The 20,492-nt window shown below is 38.8% G+C and overlaps 1 protein-coding gene across 1 annotated transcript in view; it reads left to right on the top strand.

The window, feature by feature from the left end:
- The window catches only part of LOC124794682 (inositol polyphosphate-4-phosphatase type I A-like), a 272,042-nt gene that overhangs the window by 121,787 nt on the left and 129,763 nt on the right, over nucleotides 1–20,492 (top strand). The window contains 1 exon segment of the mRNA XM_047258226.1: nucleotides 2,454–2,923. Within this exon segment, the coding sequence (XP_047114182.1) occupies nucleotides 2,454–2,923 (470 nt within the window).

Genomic DNA, 20,492 nt, shown 5'->3' with positions numbered 1-20,492 from the left:
AATTGATAGTTTACTACAGGGTTGATCAGGGATTGAGCTGTACTTTTACTGCTATTACTTAAGGTCTTCCCTGCACTTTCCGACATGAAAGTGGGTGTTTTCTGTTTGTTTTCAAAACTTACATGTGTGGTATTATTGCTAACGTTTCCAGTCGAAAACTGTTCATTACCCTGCACTACATCAGAGAGGTACGGAGTCCCTGCTACTATACTTCTGGGTTTGCTCGACCTCTGCAGCTGAACAATTACTGCGTTCCATCGTGTCAACATTTTTGCTATTGTTATTGCTTTTGGACCAGGTACGAGACGCCATAAGTAAAGCCCACTTCTGCAAAATGTCGCTATAAAAAATCTGCAGCCACAGAAATAAAAAAAAATTATGGATGTCTAATTTCCTAAACAAGCAGTCAGAATATAAGTTTCACACACAGTCTAAATACAAGTATCACACACAATCTGACACATAGAATTGACACATGCAATATGTACCCACACACAATTAAACAAAAGAGTCCCAAAACTTACAAAATACATACATAAACGATACAGAACAGTGCAGCTCTGAGTCAAGAACAACGCTGTAAAATCATGAGAAGAAATAGTCTTGGAACAATGCGTAAGTTGCAATTAATACATCCTACCTTCCGACTCTTTCTCTACAGCTTCAGTCATTGTTGCATACAGGGTTGCCATATAAATGGTTAGTAATGAGTGAATGGTTATCTGGAAAATGATTTCCAAACAGAAACTGGGGGAAATTAGCCAACATGGAACTCTGCAGTCTACTGTAAGATTCGTGTGCCACAATATTTTTCTAGGTCACCACCCAATTTAATTAAAATTGGGAAAATTTGATACAAGAACTGAATCAGTCACTGAATTGGTAAGCATAACTAACATGTTAATGTTAAAAAAGATCCTAGTGAATATCTGGAAACAGGTTAAGTACAAATGATAAATCAAATAATTCAGAGCAAACAGGAGCTTAAGCCTTGTCAAAAAGAGTAAGATGAGCAGATAAAAATCTACAAATAGAAGGTCTGCCTTTTGTGCTTCAGGAATGCCAGGTGGGATATATTAAAAATAATCTTACAAAAGGGGACAGGTTTGTCTGGGAAACTGTCATCACAGTTTAACATAGTTTATTAAAATAAAACATCATATTAAAAATATACAAATTAATTCTAAACTCTGATCTGTCATTGGCTGAGGTGCATTGTGGTGATAAAAGTAAAGGAAATCTTAGGTGCTGATGGGAAAAATTCAGACAAACCTATTATATTCACACACGCATTTTACCCATCGCAGTAAGTCAAAGGCTCAGAGGTTCATCCACATCGCTGTGATGTTATTATTGTGAATATGCTTACTATGGAACACTTTCCAAACAGAAATTTATCTGCATCACCTCGCACATGAGAATAAGCTACAGAGATGTGAAACACCTGCAAATACTGTTGAATATTCATGAACAAAGCAAAATTACAAAGATTCATGAAAGTTAAAAGAAGACAAACATACACATCATAGACACAAATAGCAATAAAGTATCATGCGCCATTAAGAATAAAACGTATCCAAGTTTGTCCTGAATTAACACATGGTGAAATTACTACCACATTGCTTGAACAAAGCTACATAATCATAAAACTGAAATGAAATGAAAAGTAGAAGAAATGAAACACATACATACGAGGAAAGTTCACACATACATTCCAATTAAAAATCAGACAACTGAATTTTAAATCTGTGCTGGAGTAATGAACTACCTACATTGTGTATCTGGTTACATGAAACAAGGATCAGAAAAACTTACTAAATACAGAAAATATACTCGTGATTTCACTCTGAGAAATATGAGAGTTTGATTACCAAAATTTAGTAATGTCTTCAAATGCGTAAGCAAGCATGTTCTCTGCCAAAATTTAGACTAATTTAGACAAATGTGTAATGGAATTTCGGAAGTCAATGTTGGCCACTAATCAGAACATGGGGATAAAAAGCACTAAAAAGAAACTTTAAATTGGAAGGAGCAGAGGTAACAACTTGCTATGTGGTTGAGGAATTGAGTGGGCAACAGGCACCTAGATCTGACTGACAGTGTCAGTATGGTTTATGTGCCTGACCATTACTCATTTCCTCAACTGTATGTTTATCTTTGCTCCTTCCATTTGGAGTGAGTGAGTGAGTTGCTTGCCGGTTAATTATATCTGCAGAGCAACATTGCTCTGCATTCTCACACAATTGAGACTCATGTAAGAAAATTACAACTTAGTAGAATAATTATTGGACTGATATTTTGTCAAGAAATGTCGCTGCCATAAATCTAGGTGCTGGTGTAGAGCTTTTTCTGTTATATAAGTACTTTGATCTTATAAATGTGCCTGTACATTTGCACCATTTTACTTGACATGCAGACTTATCCTGCTAACATTTGTTTTCTTTTGTTTGCAGATCCTTCAGAATTGCCACTTTGCGAGATATCATTGGCCTGTGATAATTTGCTTTGTGATGGTCATGGGCGCTCACCTAACCCTGTGCTTGCTGTGCATGTTTTCATACCATCAGAAAGAGTCTGGATGAAATATGGGAAAACAGAAGTGGTTGAGAGGAGCAGTAATCCATGCTTCCTTAACACCATCAGCTTCCGTGCTAGTGACGGCTTGGGTACAGACACGAGAGTCCGTTTGACTGCTTTTGATGTTCGTGAACATGTGTCTCAAACAGCAATTCCCATTGGTTCAGCAATCGTCACTCTAGGGAAAATACAAGAAGCAGATCGTCTACGTATACCCCTACAATCAGCATCTGGTACTACTGTCGGTTTCCTGTCAATCAGTGTGTGGAACCTCGAACCTGAAGATAAGGGTGGGAGCACGGAGTCTACACCATGCCGTAGTGTGCCAGAGCATGAGGTTTCTGCGGTAAAGCATCTCATATTGCTTTATTTAATTAAAAAATTGCAAGTGAAATGCAAGTTGAAATTAATGTTTACAGAAATAGCATGTAGCAGAAATCTAAGAAAAATTTTTCAGACTCACTACTTTTTACAACTAGAGTATCCAAAGAGAGAATTTCTAAAGCTCCCAAAAAAGAAAAGGGAGTGTTGAGAACCAATAATGATTTATGACTGTTCGTCTGCTGTGTGATTTCTCTTCTTTTGTACTGTCTTTTGTTTATACTGCCCTTCCACTTTCAAGTTTCTCTCTCTCTCTCTCTCTCTCTCTCTCTCTCTCTCTCTCTCTCTCTCTCTCTCTCTCTCCCCCCCCCCCTCTCTCTCTCCCCCCTCTCCCCCCTCTCTCTCCCCCCTCCCTCCCTCTTGCCCCTCCCTCTCCCCCTCCCCCTCCCTCCCCCTCGCCCCTCCCTCCCTCTCCCCCTCCCCCTCCCTCCCTCTCGCCCCTCCCTCCCCCTCCCCCTCCCCCTCCCTTCCCTACTACTACCTCTCTCCCTTCCTCCTCCTCCTCCTCCTCCTCCTCCTCCTCCTCCTCCTCTCCTGCCCCCTCCAAATATGACAACACTGTCTCCTAGAAAAGTAATCTAAAATGTTCAGGATGCCTATTTCATTTTACAGAGGCAGCAAAATTTAATGTCCTTCTGCTGCTCACTGGAGCAGGAATTTGGAAGGATTGATTAGTAGATGTTACATCCAAGGAGTAATATACGTTATATCATTTTATAACATGCTCGACACCAAAATCTTCTTGCATCTGCAGGAGTTGAATGGTGGATGAAGAGCTGTAGTGCATAGCATTACTCAGTGAGCCATGTTATTCCTTTCCGTATCAGTCACTATTGTGTTGCATTTAACTATCTCCTTCAACTTGAGATCATACTAGTGTGCAACACCGGTTTATTAAAAGTGATTGAAATTCTTTTGCTGATGTACAGCTGTATTTTTTGACATACTGTTGTTAAGCTTTTCATACATATATAAAAGTCTTTGATGTTTCGCAGTACTGTGTTTAAGAATTTATTAACGTAAAGTTCGAAGCCAGATTGAACACCATTTTGTTGGTAAGTGAAGCCCATCCTGTCTGTCTCTGACAGCAACACGATCCAGTTTTGCTGCATGTCTAGATAAATGTGCCCCGTAATAGTCTGTTCGATTAAGCAAAAGTGGCCATAAATTGTAAGATGTCACAGAACATATTCACTTTCCTCAAGTCCAGAAGATACTGCATGATAGTGCACGTTTTCTTCATGCCAGTTTCCCACATAGAGACCATTCAGAAAAAGAGCTGTATCTTTCCCACTACACACAAGGTCCTTATGGTTATTGTATTCTTGTGTATAATGTTGGATACAAACTCAAGGCAATTTGTTTTTTCCTTAGGCATCAAAACTTGTAGCAGTATTTAATTGAGAGTGCCAAGGTCCTCCAAATGGATTGATAGTGAGATATTCAGCTCTCTGCTTTCTCTGTTCACTAATTTGTATGAGATTCAAGTACGTTCTAGATGATCTGTTGATTCACCTTACAGAGACACTGTGAACTGGGCATAATGACTGAAGCTGCACTCAGGGCATTTAAAACTTTGTTATGATGTGTTGTTACAATATTTGTTTATTTGCTACATTGTTGCCAGTTTCCTGCAATTTAAACACAGTTTGTGTTCATTCTCACTCAAATTATACTATCAACAGTTAATATTGTTTCCTATACATTGGCAGCTAATGGAAGTGCTTTTACTCTTACAATTAACATAAGTTCATTTACCATCACCATAAATATTTCTACAATCAATGAAGACCATCTACCTACCATACCTGACTATATCTACCACTCATATATTGCACTACAAACATTTTTCCTTTCTCTGTCACATCTATTCACTATATCTATTTGAACTACTTTATGAATGGTAGTATTGTAGTATGATTTTTAACGTACAATGTGTCCAAGTGTTATGAATCACCTCGAGGGAAATGATCTCTTGACACACAGTCAGCATGTACTCAAAAAACGTTGTTCCTGTGAAACACAACTTGCTCTTTATTCTCGCAAAGTAATGAGTGCTATCGACAGGGGATCTTAAATTGATTCCGTATTGCTAGATGTCCAGAAGGCTTTTGACACAGTTCCTCACAAGTGACTTCTATTGAAATTGTGTGTCCATGGAGTATCTTCTCAGTTATACTACTGGATTTGTGATTTCCTGTCAGGAAGATCACAGTTTGTAGTAATTGATGGAAAGTCATCAAGTAAAATGGAAGTGAGATCTGGCGTTCCACAAGGAAGTGTTATCGGCACTCTGCTGTCCCTAATCTATGTGTAGCTTTTAGGAAACAATCTGAGCTGCCACCCTGGATTATTTGCAGATGGTTTGGTTGGTTTGGGGAAGGAGACCAGACATCGTGGTCATCGGTCTCATCGGATTAGGGAAGGATGGGGAAGGATGTCGGCCGTGCCCTTTCAGAGGAACCATCCTGGCATTTGCCTGGAGTGATTTAGGGAAATCACGGAAAACCTAAATCAGGATGGCCGGACGCGGGATTGAACCGTCGTCCTCCCCGAATGCGAGTCCAGTGTCTAACCACTGCGCCACCTCGCTCGGTATATTTGCAGATGAAGCTGTCATTTATCAACTAGTAAAATCACCAAAAGATCAAAATCAATTGCAAAATGATTTAGACAAGGTATCTGTATGGTGTAAAAAGTGGTAATTGATCCTAAATAATGAGAAGTGTGAGATCATCCACATGGGTTCTAAAAGGAATCTATTAAACTTTGGTTACATGATAAATCACACAATTCTGCAGGCTGTCAATTTGACTAACCACATAGGAATTACAATTACAAACAATTTAAATTGGAACAAACACATTAGTAATGTTGTGGGAAAGGCAAAACAAAGACTGTGTTTTATTCGCAAAACACTTCAGAGATGCAACTGGTCTACTAAAGAGACTACCTACACTATGCTTGTCCATCCTCCGCCAGAGTACTGCTGTGCAGTATTGGATCATTACCAAATACAATTGATTGAGGACATTGAAAACGCTCAAAAGTAGACAGCTCATCATTAAGCACGAGAGAGTGTGTCACTTGATGTGATACGCTAGCAGGAGTGACAGTAATTAAAACAAAGGTGTATTTTGTTGAGGCAAGAGTTTTTGCAAAATTTCAATCTCCATTGTTCTCCTTTGAACATGAAAATATTTACATGACTGCTCTGCAGTTCACACTTAACATGCCTGGCAGAGGGTTCACTGAACCACTTTTACATTATTTCTCTATCGTTTCACTTTCTAGCAGTGCACGGGAAAAATGAACTCTTCAAACCTTCCATGGAAGCTCTGACTTCTCTAATTTTATTACAATGATCACTTTTCCCTATGGTGGTACACCTATCACTTTTCCCTGTGTAGGTGGTACACCTACATAGGGCGAAGTGATCATTGTAACAAAATTAGAGAAATCAGAGCTTGCATGGAAGGATTTAAGTGTTCATTTTTCCCGTGCACTGCTAGAAAGTGGAACGACAGAGAAATAATGTAAAAGTGGTTCAGTGAACCCTCTTCCAGGCACATTAAGTGTGAACTGCAGAGTAGTCATGTATATGTAGATGTAGATCACCAGTTTTTGCCTGTAAGGCATTCAGTCGCTTCCCTGTCAGTAAGGCAACGCTGCTGGTTCATTGGGCACTTATTGGCTTTTGTGATGGACTCTGCCTCTGTTTTTGTCTCTTGGCTCAATTGTTGTAGCAGGCTACTTCCATGATCAGAGGGGGGGGGGGCATTGTTGTTAGCAGTAGTGAGTAATGTTGCACATGCCAACCCACATCTCTTTGGTCCCAGTTCCTTGAATGATGAAAGCTGGGCCCATGATTGCACTTCTGCTCTGATTTTGCAGTTATGTTAATTGCGTGTGTGCTGTTGCTTGTCTGTTTGCTGCAGCTGTTGACTTTTCGGTCTTTGAGGGAGTGCCTTCTGTGACAGCTGTCCTTAGTGCAGCAGATGCAGTTGATAGTTGAGGTGTCATTCTACTAAAGCCTTTCATGAGATGGCAGTGGGAGTGTTGTTCATGATCTGCAATGTACATAGGTACCCCATCTCATTCCCAGGATCTCTTTTATGTTTGGAGGGAAACCATAGGTGCATCACACTGTGTGGGCATTGTCCCATAATTTCTGCAACAGGATGAGAATCTCATTATGAACTTACTCTTTTTTCTTGTGAGCTAATGCACATATCCCACGTATTACCTACTATGCCTCAACTTAGCACCAAGTGCTCTTGTCAACTGAAAAAAGTGTTCTGCATTGCACCTGGTTAACTGAATGTAGTGATACTGTGGGCAGAAGTCTGTGTGACCAAGTACCTTCACAGTATACCATGATCACAGTTAGGGTTGGGTTATGATATATATTGTTTTTTTTTTTGCAATGGCAGTTTATAATCATAACTTGCAAGGGTACCTTTGTTGGTCTTTTCTTCTATACAAGCTTTAAAACTTTTTTCACTGATCTGAAAAGATGCCTACGTTTTTGGTTCTGAACTTTCTCTTTATGGACCTGTTGCTCAGTTTCATGATCAAGTCTCTTAAAACATTTTCTTTTAATAACTTATATGTTCTTTTTTCAGGCACAACAAACCACTTATGTATGGTAATTATTGAGCAACTGTATTACATCCTTTATCCAAGTAACATGTCAGAGTTTCTTTTCATAAGAATCATCATGTCATTGACTGTGAAAGTTTTGTTGTCTTGAAGCTTTTCTAATATCAGATACCAAGAGACAGGGCCACTTATGAATCCCTGTGAGCAGTTTTCTGAATTTTTTATAATGTCTCTAGACATGAAAGCATCACTTCTATTTTTGGCAAAAGCTCCTAAAACGATTGTATAATAATCGTAGGCAGTTGAAGTCACCTCAGAATGGCATAAATTGATGGCCACCATAGGTTACTGAATGCCTGGTGATCACGGCAGCAACATAGTTATAAGTAGCAATTTTCTCTGGTTTTATTGCGTAATTTAAGGTGTGTTCCATTGAATTCCCACTAATGAGCTCATAGTGTAGGAAATTTACTAGCTACTCTAGCTGTTTCCCCTAAGGTATCGAGAAGGAAAATTTGCCCATACAACTTTGGTTGCAAGGATTTCCGCTTCTGTTTGGTGCCTCTCTGTTTAATTCCATTATTGTGTCGTATAGTACTGTGCCTCTTCCATGCTGCACTGAACTAAACTGTAATACAGTAGTAACATGACATTTGCACCCATGGTGGTAGAATAATGGCTCTCTTTGACTAAGATAACTTACATCTTTAAATTACTCTGCATAGCAGTGTATAGCATTATCTACGATATTGTGAGTTAGGATGTTTTTGTTGAATACTGCAAACTGCCCCAGCTTCACATGGGTAGTACTAAGTATATACGGTTGGACAACTAGGCTGCCATACCAGTAAATTTGTTTATAAGCCACTGCTCAGAGTTATCTATAAAGTGCTGAGAACAACGAGTCCGGCCTCAGTGGCCGGAGACAGTCATTTTTTTGTGTGTGTGTGTGTGTGTGTGTGTGTGTGTGTGTGTGTGTGTGTGAATGGATATGTCTTTGAATTTGTAGCATAATGTAGTGGAGTCTGGATGAGTGAATCTTGTCCAAAGGCCACAAATAAAATAAAATGAAACAGAAAGAAACACGCCTGATCTAGGTGTTTTGTCCATGACAAACCTTTGTGCACAGTGATTCATTACTGAGATCCATTGCCGCAGTTCTTTGTGGCAGATGTATTTGCCCTACCATGTAAAGTACCATGTCTGGGTCTAGGTTTGATTCAAGGGAAGCAGAATGCCAAATGCTGAGTCATCTTCACTCTTGATAAAACTTTCTTTATGTAAACGAATCAGAGGTGCAGCCCTTGCTGATGTAGTTCTTCAGAAAGTGTTTTACTTTTTGCAATAAAATTAAAAGTCAATGATTTTTTATTCACATGTGTTTTTGTTGGGCAATTTTTCTCAAATGGTAGTTTATGATACTTCAAAGTTAAGTAACTGCTGCCCGTTGTTTGAGGAATTTACAGTGAATTGGGCGAATTGCAATTGAAAATGTGAGGTAAGCAGAAACTGACAGACTGAAATTGTCATCTTTTTTCAAAATGTGTCATCTAACCATCTGTAGAAATGCTTCAAAATTTTGTACAGTCATCCACTGGGAGTTTTTGAATGCCATTCAATCATCTGTCTTTAAGGTGACAAGAAGATTATGTCCATGTCTGTTTCTTTCTTTAAGAAGCTCAAAAACTGGTTGGTACACTGTAGGTTATAGGTTGGTACACTTTAGGTTATAAAGTGACGCACATGAAATATATTTTGATTTCAAAGTGTCCAAACAAGTAATAACTGAATATGTTAAGTCACAGCCACATTTACTGTGCCGTGCTTAACACGTTATGTCTATTGTTGGTACATCAAATGAAGCAGATCATTTTCATACACTCAGTTTGGCCATATCTGCATTGTGCTGCACAGAGCTGTCAATTGAAGAAGTTCTGCCATTGATCACAAGGAAACAGTAGCATTGTTTTCACACTGGCAGTTGATAAATTCATCATAGTTCAGCCAATTAACTTGAAATGCTTTTCCGTAAAAGAAAACGATTAGTACACTTGGAAAGATGGTATCGATTTTGATTCAGTGATGGGTTATGCCATCTGGAGGATAGTAGATGTACTGATGATGGTTTCAACATAGTCTGCCAATAGATAACATAGTGGCATAGCTACCAAGCACCATCTGTATCTACCCTTTAATGTTCAGAGCCACAAGGTTTAGTATGGTGCCAACATGTGAAGCGAGCAGGCAAGCATGCCGTGGAGATGCACTCATGTGTCCTGCAACCAACTGAGTGAGTTTGAAAAGGGTCAAATTGTGGCCTTCCGAGTGGCAGGATGGTCCCCTTGGAGAACTGCCACACAAGTTGGATGTTCTACGTAAATTGTGCAGTGGTGCTGTTATCGGTTACCACATAATATTATCAGACTCGTAGGTGAGGCTCTGGATGTCCACCCACACAGGTGGCTGCCAGACCATCATATTTTAAGGGCAGCAGTGGTAGATCGTACAGCTACTGCAGCACATATAAGAGGGCTTGTGAGCCCAAACATGTCAACACAAACTGTTACAAGAGGGTTATTAGCAGTGAACTATGGGTATGCATAGCTCTAGCCCATCTTCCAGTCACACCACAGCATCAACGTGCACTGCTAGACTGGTCCCATCAGAGGATCACTTGGAAGATGGAACGGTGCACCACAGACTTCAGTAATGGAAGCAGATTTTGCCTGCACATAAGTGATGGTTGTTTGCGTGCACGACGTAGATCTGGTGAGTGCTGTCTTGTAGACTGCATTTGTCCAAGACAAGCTGGCCCTACCCTAGGCCTCATGGCCAGGGGTGCAATAAGCTGCAGGTCATGTACACTTGCGGTGTTTATGGAGGGCATGCTAACCGGTGCCCCAGTATCTGCAGAATGTTGTTAGACCCATTTTCTCGTTCTTGCAACAGGAAGGTGATGGTTTGTTCCAACACAATAATGCTCGCCCACACACTGCCAGTGAAACTCAACATGCTCTGCAAGATGTGCAGCAACTTCCTTGGCGAGCATTATCTATGGATTTGTCTCGAATCTTGCATGTTTGGGATATGATGAGACAAGAAGTGGCCCATGCAACTCGTCGAGCAATAACTCTTACAGAACTATGTGAACAGGTTGAGCAGACGTGGCACAATGTATCTCAGGACAGAATTTGCCACTCATATAATTGATTGGAATCCAGAGTTAGTGCCAGCATTGTCAGCCATAGAGGCCACACCATATACTAATATTGGTATTGCAGCACGGGTTGATACCGCTTGTACTATTGATCTGTAAATGTAATCATTTCACGTGCTCCATATACACTGTGGCAACAATAAAACTGGAGTAAATTGGAAACTTCTAAAAAGGTCTTGTATTTTTTTCCAGCAGTGTATTTATAACCTTTCTCCTCAATTGGCCGACATATTAGTAAAAACCATATCAAAATCCCTATGATAGTTCCTGAAAATAGCCGGAATATACAGAAAGAGGCGAGTAGGGAATTTGAATTTATGTGTGTAGAGATGACTATCACTGTCATTGGTTTTCAAACCTGTGTGATAACTTGCAGTGTGACAGCATTCCATGGATTTTCATGGGCTGAGGCAGGAGTCTCCAAAATGCAGCCTGTGGGCTGCACCTGTCTTGCGAAGGCATTTAATCCAGCTCACACGTGAGTGAAAGTTTTTGAAAGTAACACCTGATTCTTCCCACTTTTTTTAACTCTAATAGAGACCTCTAGGAGCCTTCCAGCTCTCAAAGCATGTCAAAATCAACCTCAGGAGTGCTCTGCCTGCAGATGACTGTGACTTCTTGTTCCTGGCTGTGATTTGCTCAGATCACTGGTTTTTTTTCACCCTGTTTTATGTGTTAGTAGTCTGTTATTTCAAGTTTTTGTTTGGAATCATGAGCGGTATGTCCATTGAAGCTAAAAAGAGAAAAATGGAAGCTAAAAAGAGAAAAATTGATAGTGAGTGTTGTATCTTCAATGAAATATGGACTGGGAAATTGCCACTAAAAAGGAAAGAGAGAGAGAGAGAGAGAGAGAGAGAGAGAGAGAGAGAGAGAGAGAATCATGGACAAGATACGTGAAAGTGAATTGAAAATGAATTCAAAACATTGAAACGTAGACATTGTTGTCAACAGAACATTTTTAGTAAGTATTTTCAGGAAAGTGAAGCCATTATGAAAGTAAGTGTATAAATAGCATAAGAAATCACCAAACACGTGAGGATGTTCGTTGACGGTGATTGCCTGAAGAACTGTTTTGTGACAAAACCAAACAATGTAAAGTGGTTCCTCTTTTAGCAAACACAGTGGTGCATCAAGTTGAAGATGAAGATTCTAATTTATCAAATCAATTGCAAGAAAAGGCATCAAAGTTACCTTGGTACTTATTATCCCTGGACTAATCTACAGACATCTTCGATGCTTTTAATGTCTTACTTTTTTTTTTTTTTTTTTTTGCTGAAATGTATTACAACAGAACTTGTGAAAATACACTGCATTCTTCATCAGGAAACGTTTGTGCAAAGTCAGTTGATATGTCTTGTATGATGGAACTTGTAATTTCCATTGTCAATTTTATTTGAAGTCATAGGTCCAAACATCACCAACCCAAGTCTAGCCTAGAAGACATGGAGATTAGATTAGATTAATACTAGTTCCATGGATCATGAATACGATATTTCGTAATGATGTGGAACGAGTCGAATTTTCTAATACATGACATAATTAGGTTAATTTAACAACATACTTAAGTTAATATAACTACTTTATTTTTTTGTGTTTTTTGATTTTCTTTATTTTTTATTTTTATTTTTTTTATTTTTTAAATATTTTTTTTCTTTTTTTTCTTAATTTATATCTAAAAATTCCTCTATGGAGTAGAAGGAGTTGTCATTCAGAAATTCTTTTAATTTCTTCTTAAATACTTGTTGGTTATCTGTCAGACTTTTGATACTATTTGGTAAGTGACCAAAGACTTTAGTGCCAGTATAATTCACCCCTTTCTGTGCCAAAGTTAGATTTAATCTTGAATAGTGAAGATCATCCTTTCTCCTAGTATTGTAGTTATGCACACTGCTATTACTTTTGAATTGGGTTTGGTTGTTAATAACAAATTTCATAAGAGAGTATATATACTGAGAAGCTACTGTGAACATCCCTAGATCCTTAAATAAATGTCTGCAGGATGATCTTGGGTGGACTCCAGCTATTATTCTGATTACACGCTTTTGTGCAATAAATACTCTATTCCTCAGTGATGAATTCCCCCAAAATATGATGCCATATGAAAGCAATGAGTGAAAATAGGCGTAGTAAGCTAATTTACTAAGATGTTTATCACCAAAATTTGCAATGACCCTTATTGCATAAGTAGCTGAACTCAAACGTTTCAGCAGATTATCAATGTGTTTCTTCCAATTTAATCTCTCATCAATGGACACACCTAAAAATTTGGAATTTTCTACCTTAGCAATATGCTTCTGATTAAGGTCTATATTTATTATTGGCATCATACCATTCCCTGTACGGAACTGTATGTACTGTGTCTTATCAAAATTCAGTGAGAGTCCGTTTACAAGGAACCACTTAGTAATTTTCTGAAAGACAGTATTGACAATTTCATCAGTTAATTCTTGTTTGTCAGGTGTGATTACTATACTTGTATCATCAGTAAAGAGAACTAACTTTGCCTCTTCACGAATAAAGAATGGCAAGTCATTTATATATATTAAGAACAACAAAGGACCCAAGACTGACTCTTGTGGAACCCCATTCTTGATAGTTCCCCAGTTTGAGGAATGTGCTGATCTTTGCATGTTACGAGAACTACTTATTTCAACTTTCTGCACTCTTCCAGTTAGGTACGAATTAAACCATTTGTGCACTGCCCCACTCATGCCACAATACTTGAGCTTGTCTAGCAGAATGTCAAGTTACCTCCCATCCCACATAGCAGTAAGATGGTTAACCTGTGGCAGAATTTTGTCAAGCTTCTTTTCTTTCCGATCAGAGAAAAGAAAAACTATCCTTTGGAAATGATTCACACAAAGAATGGCTATGGAAACTAGCTTTCATAACTTACGTATATATTGCACTCCATTTGAATGAAATGAATGAAAAACTTCAAGAGGAGGACAATATTATCTGTGACTTTTACACACACGTTAAAGCTTTCGGACAGAAACCGATACTCTCTGAACAAAATGTCAGACAGGAAATTTTCTCACACTTTGCCAATTGCCAGTCATTGAAGGGTGAATACGGTTCAGGTTTTCCAATGTCTTTTGCCATGGGATTATGTGGTGATGCAAAGAAAGAGTTCTCTTCCAAATTCTCAGATTGAGATGCTCATTCTGAGGAAATCTAGATTTTCCAGAACTCGTTTTGATGTGAAGTGGAAGATGATCAGGCAACACTACAAATGGAAAACATTGATCTACAAGCTTACAGCACCATAAAGGACTAATTTAATGTGAGGTTCTGGGTCAAGACCAACGAGAAAATGGATTTTTTTTTTTTTTTTTTTTTACATAATTCATATTCCTGAAGTATATAGATTATGCTTGCAAAAGAATTTTATGATTTTGAAAGTATTTTAGAATTTATAGCATGTTGAATGGAACTTTGCACCAGCCGAAATATAGGTGGTGGTGGTAGTAGGCACTCGATGAGTTAGTCCAAAAAAATATTCAACCGGTATATAAATTCCTGTACGATGAAGATTTGCTTTGGAAATGCACTGTTGCCATTGCACGGAATGATAATGAGAACTTCAATGTGTGTGTTGGGTAACTGGTACCGAAACATCTTCATTGTGGGGCAAAAACTGCTGAAATAATGGTATATTCAGTGAAGGTTATTCATCTATTCTGAAGACTGTGAATGTGTTAGAGATTGTCATGGAGATACACAGAAAAAATTTTGCAGAGTTGTCTGGCAGGAAATGCATGTTTGCCGCATGTCAAGGAATCTCTCAGATTGTTAACTGAACCCAGGAATACAGCACCAAATTCAGAACCAGGTCATGTTTGAGAAGGAAGAATGATGACTCAGTGGTTCTGGGATTGGAGATTAACTCGTCTCTCTTTTTCTCCTTTTTTTTTTCCAAACTTAAAAACAGATTTTTCAGAGTGTGAAGTGCTCTATAGCCTTGACAAATTAATTGATTCAATTGACATTTTTTTAAATGAAAGATAATTAAATTTAGATGCCCTTAGTGATGAGAAGTTTTTTAAAATTTGAATTATTATTATTATTATTATTATTATTATTATTATTATTATTATTATTATTTTCATCATTTGAACCTAGGAAAACATGGCAAGAAATTGACATGTTTTTCAAATAGCTGCCCACTCCCCCTTTTTCCTTTTGAGGTAGTTTTCAAAACCTCATTGTGACACTCCCCCAGAATTCATTCAGATTTAAGAATTTTCTATTTTTATGGGTTTCAGTGATAGCCACGAGTCTGTAAAATGCTTCTTGCAAACCTGGACACGCCGGATGGTGCATACTTTGGGAAAGAGCCGCAACTGCTGTTTTTAATTTGTTATGGGTGTTTCCTTTTTCTTTCATACATTAAATATATGAGACGACAAAAGTCATGGAATAGTGATATGTACATATACAGATGGCAGTAGTATTGCGCACACAAAGTATAGAAGGGCAATGCATTGGCGGAGCTGTAATTTGTATTCAGATGATTCATATGACAAGGTGTCCAATGAAATTATGGCCATGCAGTGGAAATTAACAGACTTTGAACCGAGAATTCTAGTTGGTGCTAGACACATGGGACATTCCATTTTGGAAATCATTAGGTAATTCATTATTCTAAGATCCACTCTGTGGAGGGTGACCGAGAATACCAAATTTCAGGCATTAGCGCTCACCACTGATACTGCTGTAGCCAACAGCCTTCAGTTAATAACTGAGAACAGGGGTGTTTGCATAGAGTTGTCAGTGCTAACAAACAACGCTGTGTGAAATAACCATAGAAATCGATGTGGGACGTATGACAAATGTATCCATTTGGGACGTATGACAAATGTATCTGTTAGGACTGGGTGGCAAAATTTGGTATTAATGGCTATGGCAGCAGACAACTGACATGAGTGCCTTTGCTAACAGCATGACATCTCCTGCAGCACCTGTCCTCAACTGATGACCACATCGGTTGAACACTAGATGATTGGAAAACTGAGGCCTGATAAGATGAGTCATGATTTCAGTTGGTAAGAGGTGAAAGTAGGGTTCGTAGGTGGTGCAGACTTCATGAAACCATTGACCCAAGTTGTCAACAGGGCACTGTGCAAACTGGTGGCGGCTCCGTAATGGTGTGGGCTGTGTTTACACGGAATGGACTGGTTCTTCTGGTCTAAATGAACAGCTCATTAATTGGAGATGGTTATGTTCAATTTCTTGAAGACTGTTTGCGGCCATTCAAGGACCTCATGTTCCTAAACAACAATGAAATTTTTATGGATGACAGTGCGCCATGTCACTGGCTCACAGCTGTTTGCACTTGCTTTGAAGGACATTCTGGACAGTTCAAATGATTAGTTTGGCCACCCTGATCATCCGACACGAATCCCATCGAACATTTATGGGATATAATCGTGAGATTGGTTCTTGCGCAAAATCCTGCAGTGGCAACACTTTCACAATTATGGATGGTTATAGTGGCAGCATGGCTCAGTATTTATGCAGGGGACTTCTAATGACTTACCAAGTCCATACCACATGGAGTTGCTGCAAAAGGAGGTCCAGCATGATATGAGGAGGTACCCCAAGACTTTTGTTGCCTCAGTGTAAAGTAGTAAATTGCTCATTTAATAAAAGCAATGCCTGTATGAAAAAATGTTCTAAACTTCACTTATTTTTTGAGTCCCTCAACCAGAACCTCCCCATAAGGAAGAAAGCCTTGTTCTGTTTTACAGGTTTCTTCCAGAAGAAAGCTGCTCCAAGATGAAAGACTTGGCATGAATTTTGTTGTCTTTATTTGGCACTACCCGTAGGTATGAACAAACATTTACAAGATAGTTGACTTACACAACAGACGAAGTTGGAGCCACAATTTGAGCGAATTTTGAATTCGAAATACAAATTTCGTATCTCTCCCTAAGTTTACTAAAAAGTAGTTCCTGTGTTGGGTTAAACAACAATAATTTTTGTTACAGTTTCCTTCTTTATGATTCCACCCATCTGTTTTTACTCTAGATTTAACTGTGTTGTATGATACCATGGTGGTGTGATGTTTTTGAGTTATTTTATGTTTGTTGATGGTGTGTTGTAGTATTTGTTGGGGTTAAACATTTCAGATGTTATTTATGGTTTTTCCTTGAATGTAAATAGGGGTATCATGGTCACCATATTGTGTACATTTGATATAGGTGTGTCTGCCATCTTGATGATGTCGCAAGTTGAAATAGATTGTTGGAATCACAGCTTCGGTAATCCTGGTCATCGGTTGTTTCTACGATCACGTTCTTTCAGTATCTGGAGGGACTGTGGAGTATATTGTGTGTGGATATGTATGTGTTAATGTGTGTGGTTTGCGAACCTAGATTTATGTGACGTTTGCTTTGGTTGGTAATTTTTTTGGTGGTTTTATTTATTTATAATTGTGTATGTAAGGTATGCGTGTTTATGTTTATTTGTTGATCTGTAGCAAAATTGGCAACGATGCAAGTTTTCATGAATCTTGGTTTTTTTTTCTCTTGTTGGTGTTTGGTAACTGTGTTGGATTGTGGTTATTGGCTATCATGGATGTTGGTTTACGGTTGTTGGTTAGGTTACTTTTTCAGTATTAGTTAGGTGATGAGCTTCGGGTCGTACTGTGGACATTTTTTTGATAGAGAGGGTAAGTGAAGATTTGGATTATGGATTTGATGACTTGAGTATGTTGGCTTTTGGTACTGTTGGCTTCATTTTAGCTACCGTATAGGACAAGTAAAATGTATGATGTAGGGTTTTCAAGTTGGTTACGGTTTCATGGCATCGAAGGCTCATTTGAGCTGTGTGGGTCAATGGAGATTCGTGATACCAAGTTTTTCAGTCATGTGAGGATTCCTTGTTTTGAGGGCTTTGTTTGAACTATATTGGTCAGTCAAAATATGCAGTACCACAACTTTTCATTTTTGCGTTTTCTGGTTATGTTGAACGAGAAGAATTTAATGTGCTTGTTTTTTTTTAGCTTAATATTTTGTTTTCTAATGGTGTCGTTATTCTTATTGTTGTATATTTAATTTTACCCATCCAAAATCCCCTACTTCTTGTGGATACCCCATTAATTTTATTCTGTTGCTGGAGTTAAATAATGTAGATTGTTATTTATGTTTGTTCATTGGTGTAATGAGTGACATCATGCTCACCATATTGTATACGATTAAAATACGCGTATGAAGATAGTAACTGTTCTCGAAAGAACAGATACCATTGATGTCCGCGCAGCTTCTTTAGAATAAATGATAATTAATTGAAATCCTCAGCTGCTGACAGGTGTTGTTGACATACCTTGATGGGGACAGCTGAAAATGTGTGCCCCGGCTGGGACTCGAGTCCGGAGGTCCCGGGTTCGAGTCCCGGTCGGGGCACACGTTTTCAGCTGTCCCCATCAAGGTATGTCAACAACACCTGTCAGCAGCTGACGGTTTCAATTAATTATCATTTAAAATATGGGTATCCACCATCTTGATAATGTCATGGGTCAAAGCAGATGGGTGGAATCACAACTTTTGGCAAGCCCAAAATGTATTACTGGCCTCCCACTGAGATTCGAAACTTGACATGTGACCCTCATGGTTTAGTAATTTGGAGTTCCTTGTCCGAGGGCATCTTCACACCATTTATAGAGTTACTGCAAGTTTTTGCTGCATTGTAGGTAAGTTTCTCAGCTGTTACTTAATAGTTTTGCATCTGTCCCTTCACTGTCCATTTCACTCTCTGTTAAAGTTGTGCAGTGCTGTTTGTCCTGTCTGTAAGCTTATATACAAAGTCTTAACTGTACTGACTTGTATTTCAGTTTGTGGGTGACTCCTTTCCTTTCCCAGTATACGGCTACATTGGGACTGTGCTATGTGATGTTCTCCACCTTCACTCGTTCTCCATGACTCATTACCAAATGTCGATACCTAATTTGGCTCAATGTTATTGTTCCTCATTATAACGTGCAATGCACGCGTCAGGGTTAGGTAGAAGTTATACAGACTTCAGTCCTGTTTATGGTTCAGTTGTTACTGACTCTCCTTTATTTGATACCCATTTTTCAGCAACAAATGCCATACCTCATCCACGCTTCAGTTTCTCCACAGTGAAGCTTTATGCTGGCTACACATTCAGTAAGTTGCTTCTACCCCTGTGCTTTGTCATCAGGTATTATCAGTCTTTTACCCTAAATGATGTATTGGATTAGTCTCCCCAGAAGTATCTGATGTGTTAATCAGTCATTTCAATTTGCATTACATGACTTTCCTCTTGAGGTAAGAAGGAAATGACAAGTATTTTGGACAGGTCAGGAAAACTGCCGGTGAATCCTGTTGATGCCTTGGGCAAATGGAGGGAATATTTTGAAGAGTTGCTCAATGTAGGTGAAAATACAATCAGTAATGTTTCAGATTTCGATGTACAGTGGGATAGGAATGATGATGGAGTTAGGATCACATTTGAGGAAGTGGAGAAAATGGTCAATAGATTTCAGTGCAATAAAGTGGCTGGGGTGGATGAAATTAAGTCGGAACTCATCAAATACAGTGGAATGTCAGGTCTTAAATGGCTACACAGGATAATTGAAATGGCATGGGAGTCGGGACAGGTTCCATCAGACTGGACGAAAGCAGTAATCACACCAATCTTTAAACATGGAAACAGAAAACATTGTAACAACTACAGGGGTATCTCTTTAATCAGCGTTGTGGGTAAAATCTTCTCAGGTATTGTTGAAAGGAAAGTGCGAGTATTAGTTGAGGACAAATTGGATGAAAATCAGTGTGGGTTTAGGCCTCTTAGAGGTTGTCGGGACCAAATCTTTAGCTTACAGCAAATAATGAAGTGTTACGAGTGGAACAGGGAATTGTATCTATGCTTTATAGATCTAGAAAAGGCATATGACCGGGTTCCTAGGAGGAAGTTATTGTCTGTTCTACGAGATTATGGAATAGGAGGCAAACTTTTGCAAGCAATTAAAGGTCTTTACATAGATAGTCTGGCAGCAGTTAGAGTTGACAGTAAATTGAGTTCATGGTTCAGAGTAGTTTCAGGGGTAAGACAAGGCTGCAACCTGTCTCCACTGTTGTTCATATTATTTACAGATCATATGTTGAAAACAATAGACTGGCTGGGTGAGATTAAGATATGTGAACACAAAATAAGCAGTCTCGCATATGTGGATGACTTAGTTGTGATGGCAGATTCAATCAAAAGTTTGCAAAGTAATATTTCAGAGCTAGATCAGAAATGTAAGGACTATGGTTTGAAGATTAGCATCTCCAAAATGAAAGTAATGTCAGTGGGCAAGGGATACAAACGGATTGAGTGCCAAATAGGAGGAACAAAGTTAGAATAGGTGGACAGTTTCAAGTACTTAGGATGCATATTCTCACAGGATGGCAACATAGTGAAAGAACTGGAAGCGAGGTGTAGCAAAGCTAATGCAGTGAGCACTCAGCTACGATCTACTCTCTTCTGCAAGAAGGAAGTCAGTACCAAGACTAAGTTATCTGTGCACTATTCAATCTTTCGACCAACTTTGTTGTATGGGAGCGAAAGCTGGGTGGATTCAGGTTACCTTATCAATAAGGTTGAGGTTACGGATATGAAAATAGCTAGGATGATTGCAGGTACTAGTAGATGGGAACAGTGGCAGGAGGGTGTCCAAATGAGGAAATCTAAGAAAAACTGGCAA

The sequence above is a fragment of the Schistocerca piceifrons genome, chromosome 4, assembly GCF_021461385.2.
Source record: "Schistocerca piceifrons isolate TAMUIC-IGC-003096 chromosome 4, iqSchPice1.1, whole genome shotgun sequence".
Lineage (NCBI taxonomy): Eukaryota > Metazoa > Arthropoda > Insecta > Orthoptera > Acrididae > Schistocerca > Schistocerca piceifrons.
This window is presented reverse-complemented; position numbering and strand designations above follow the sequence as displayed.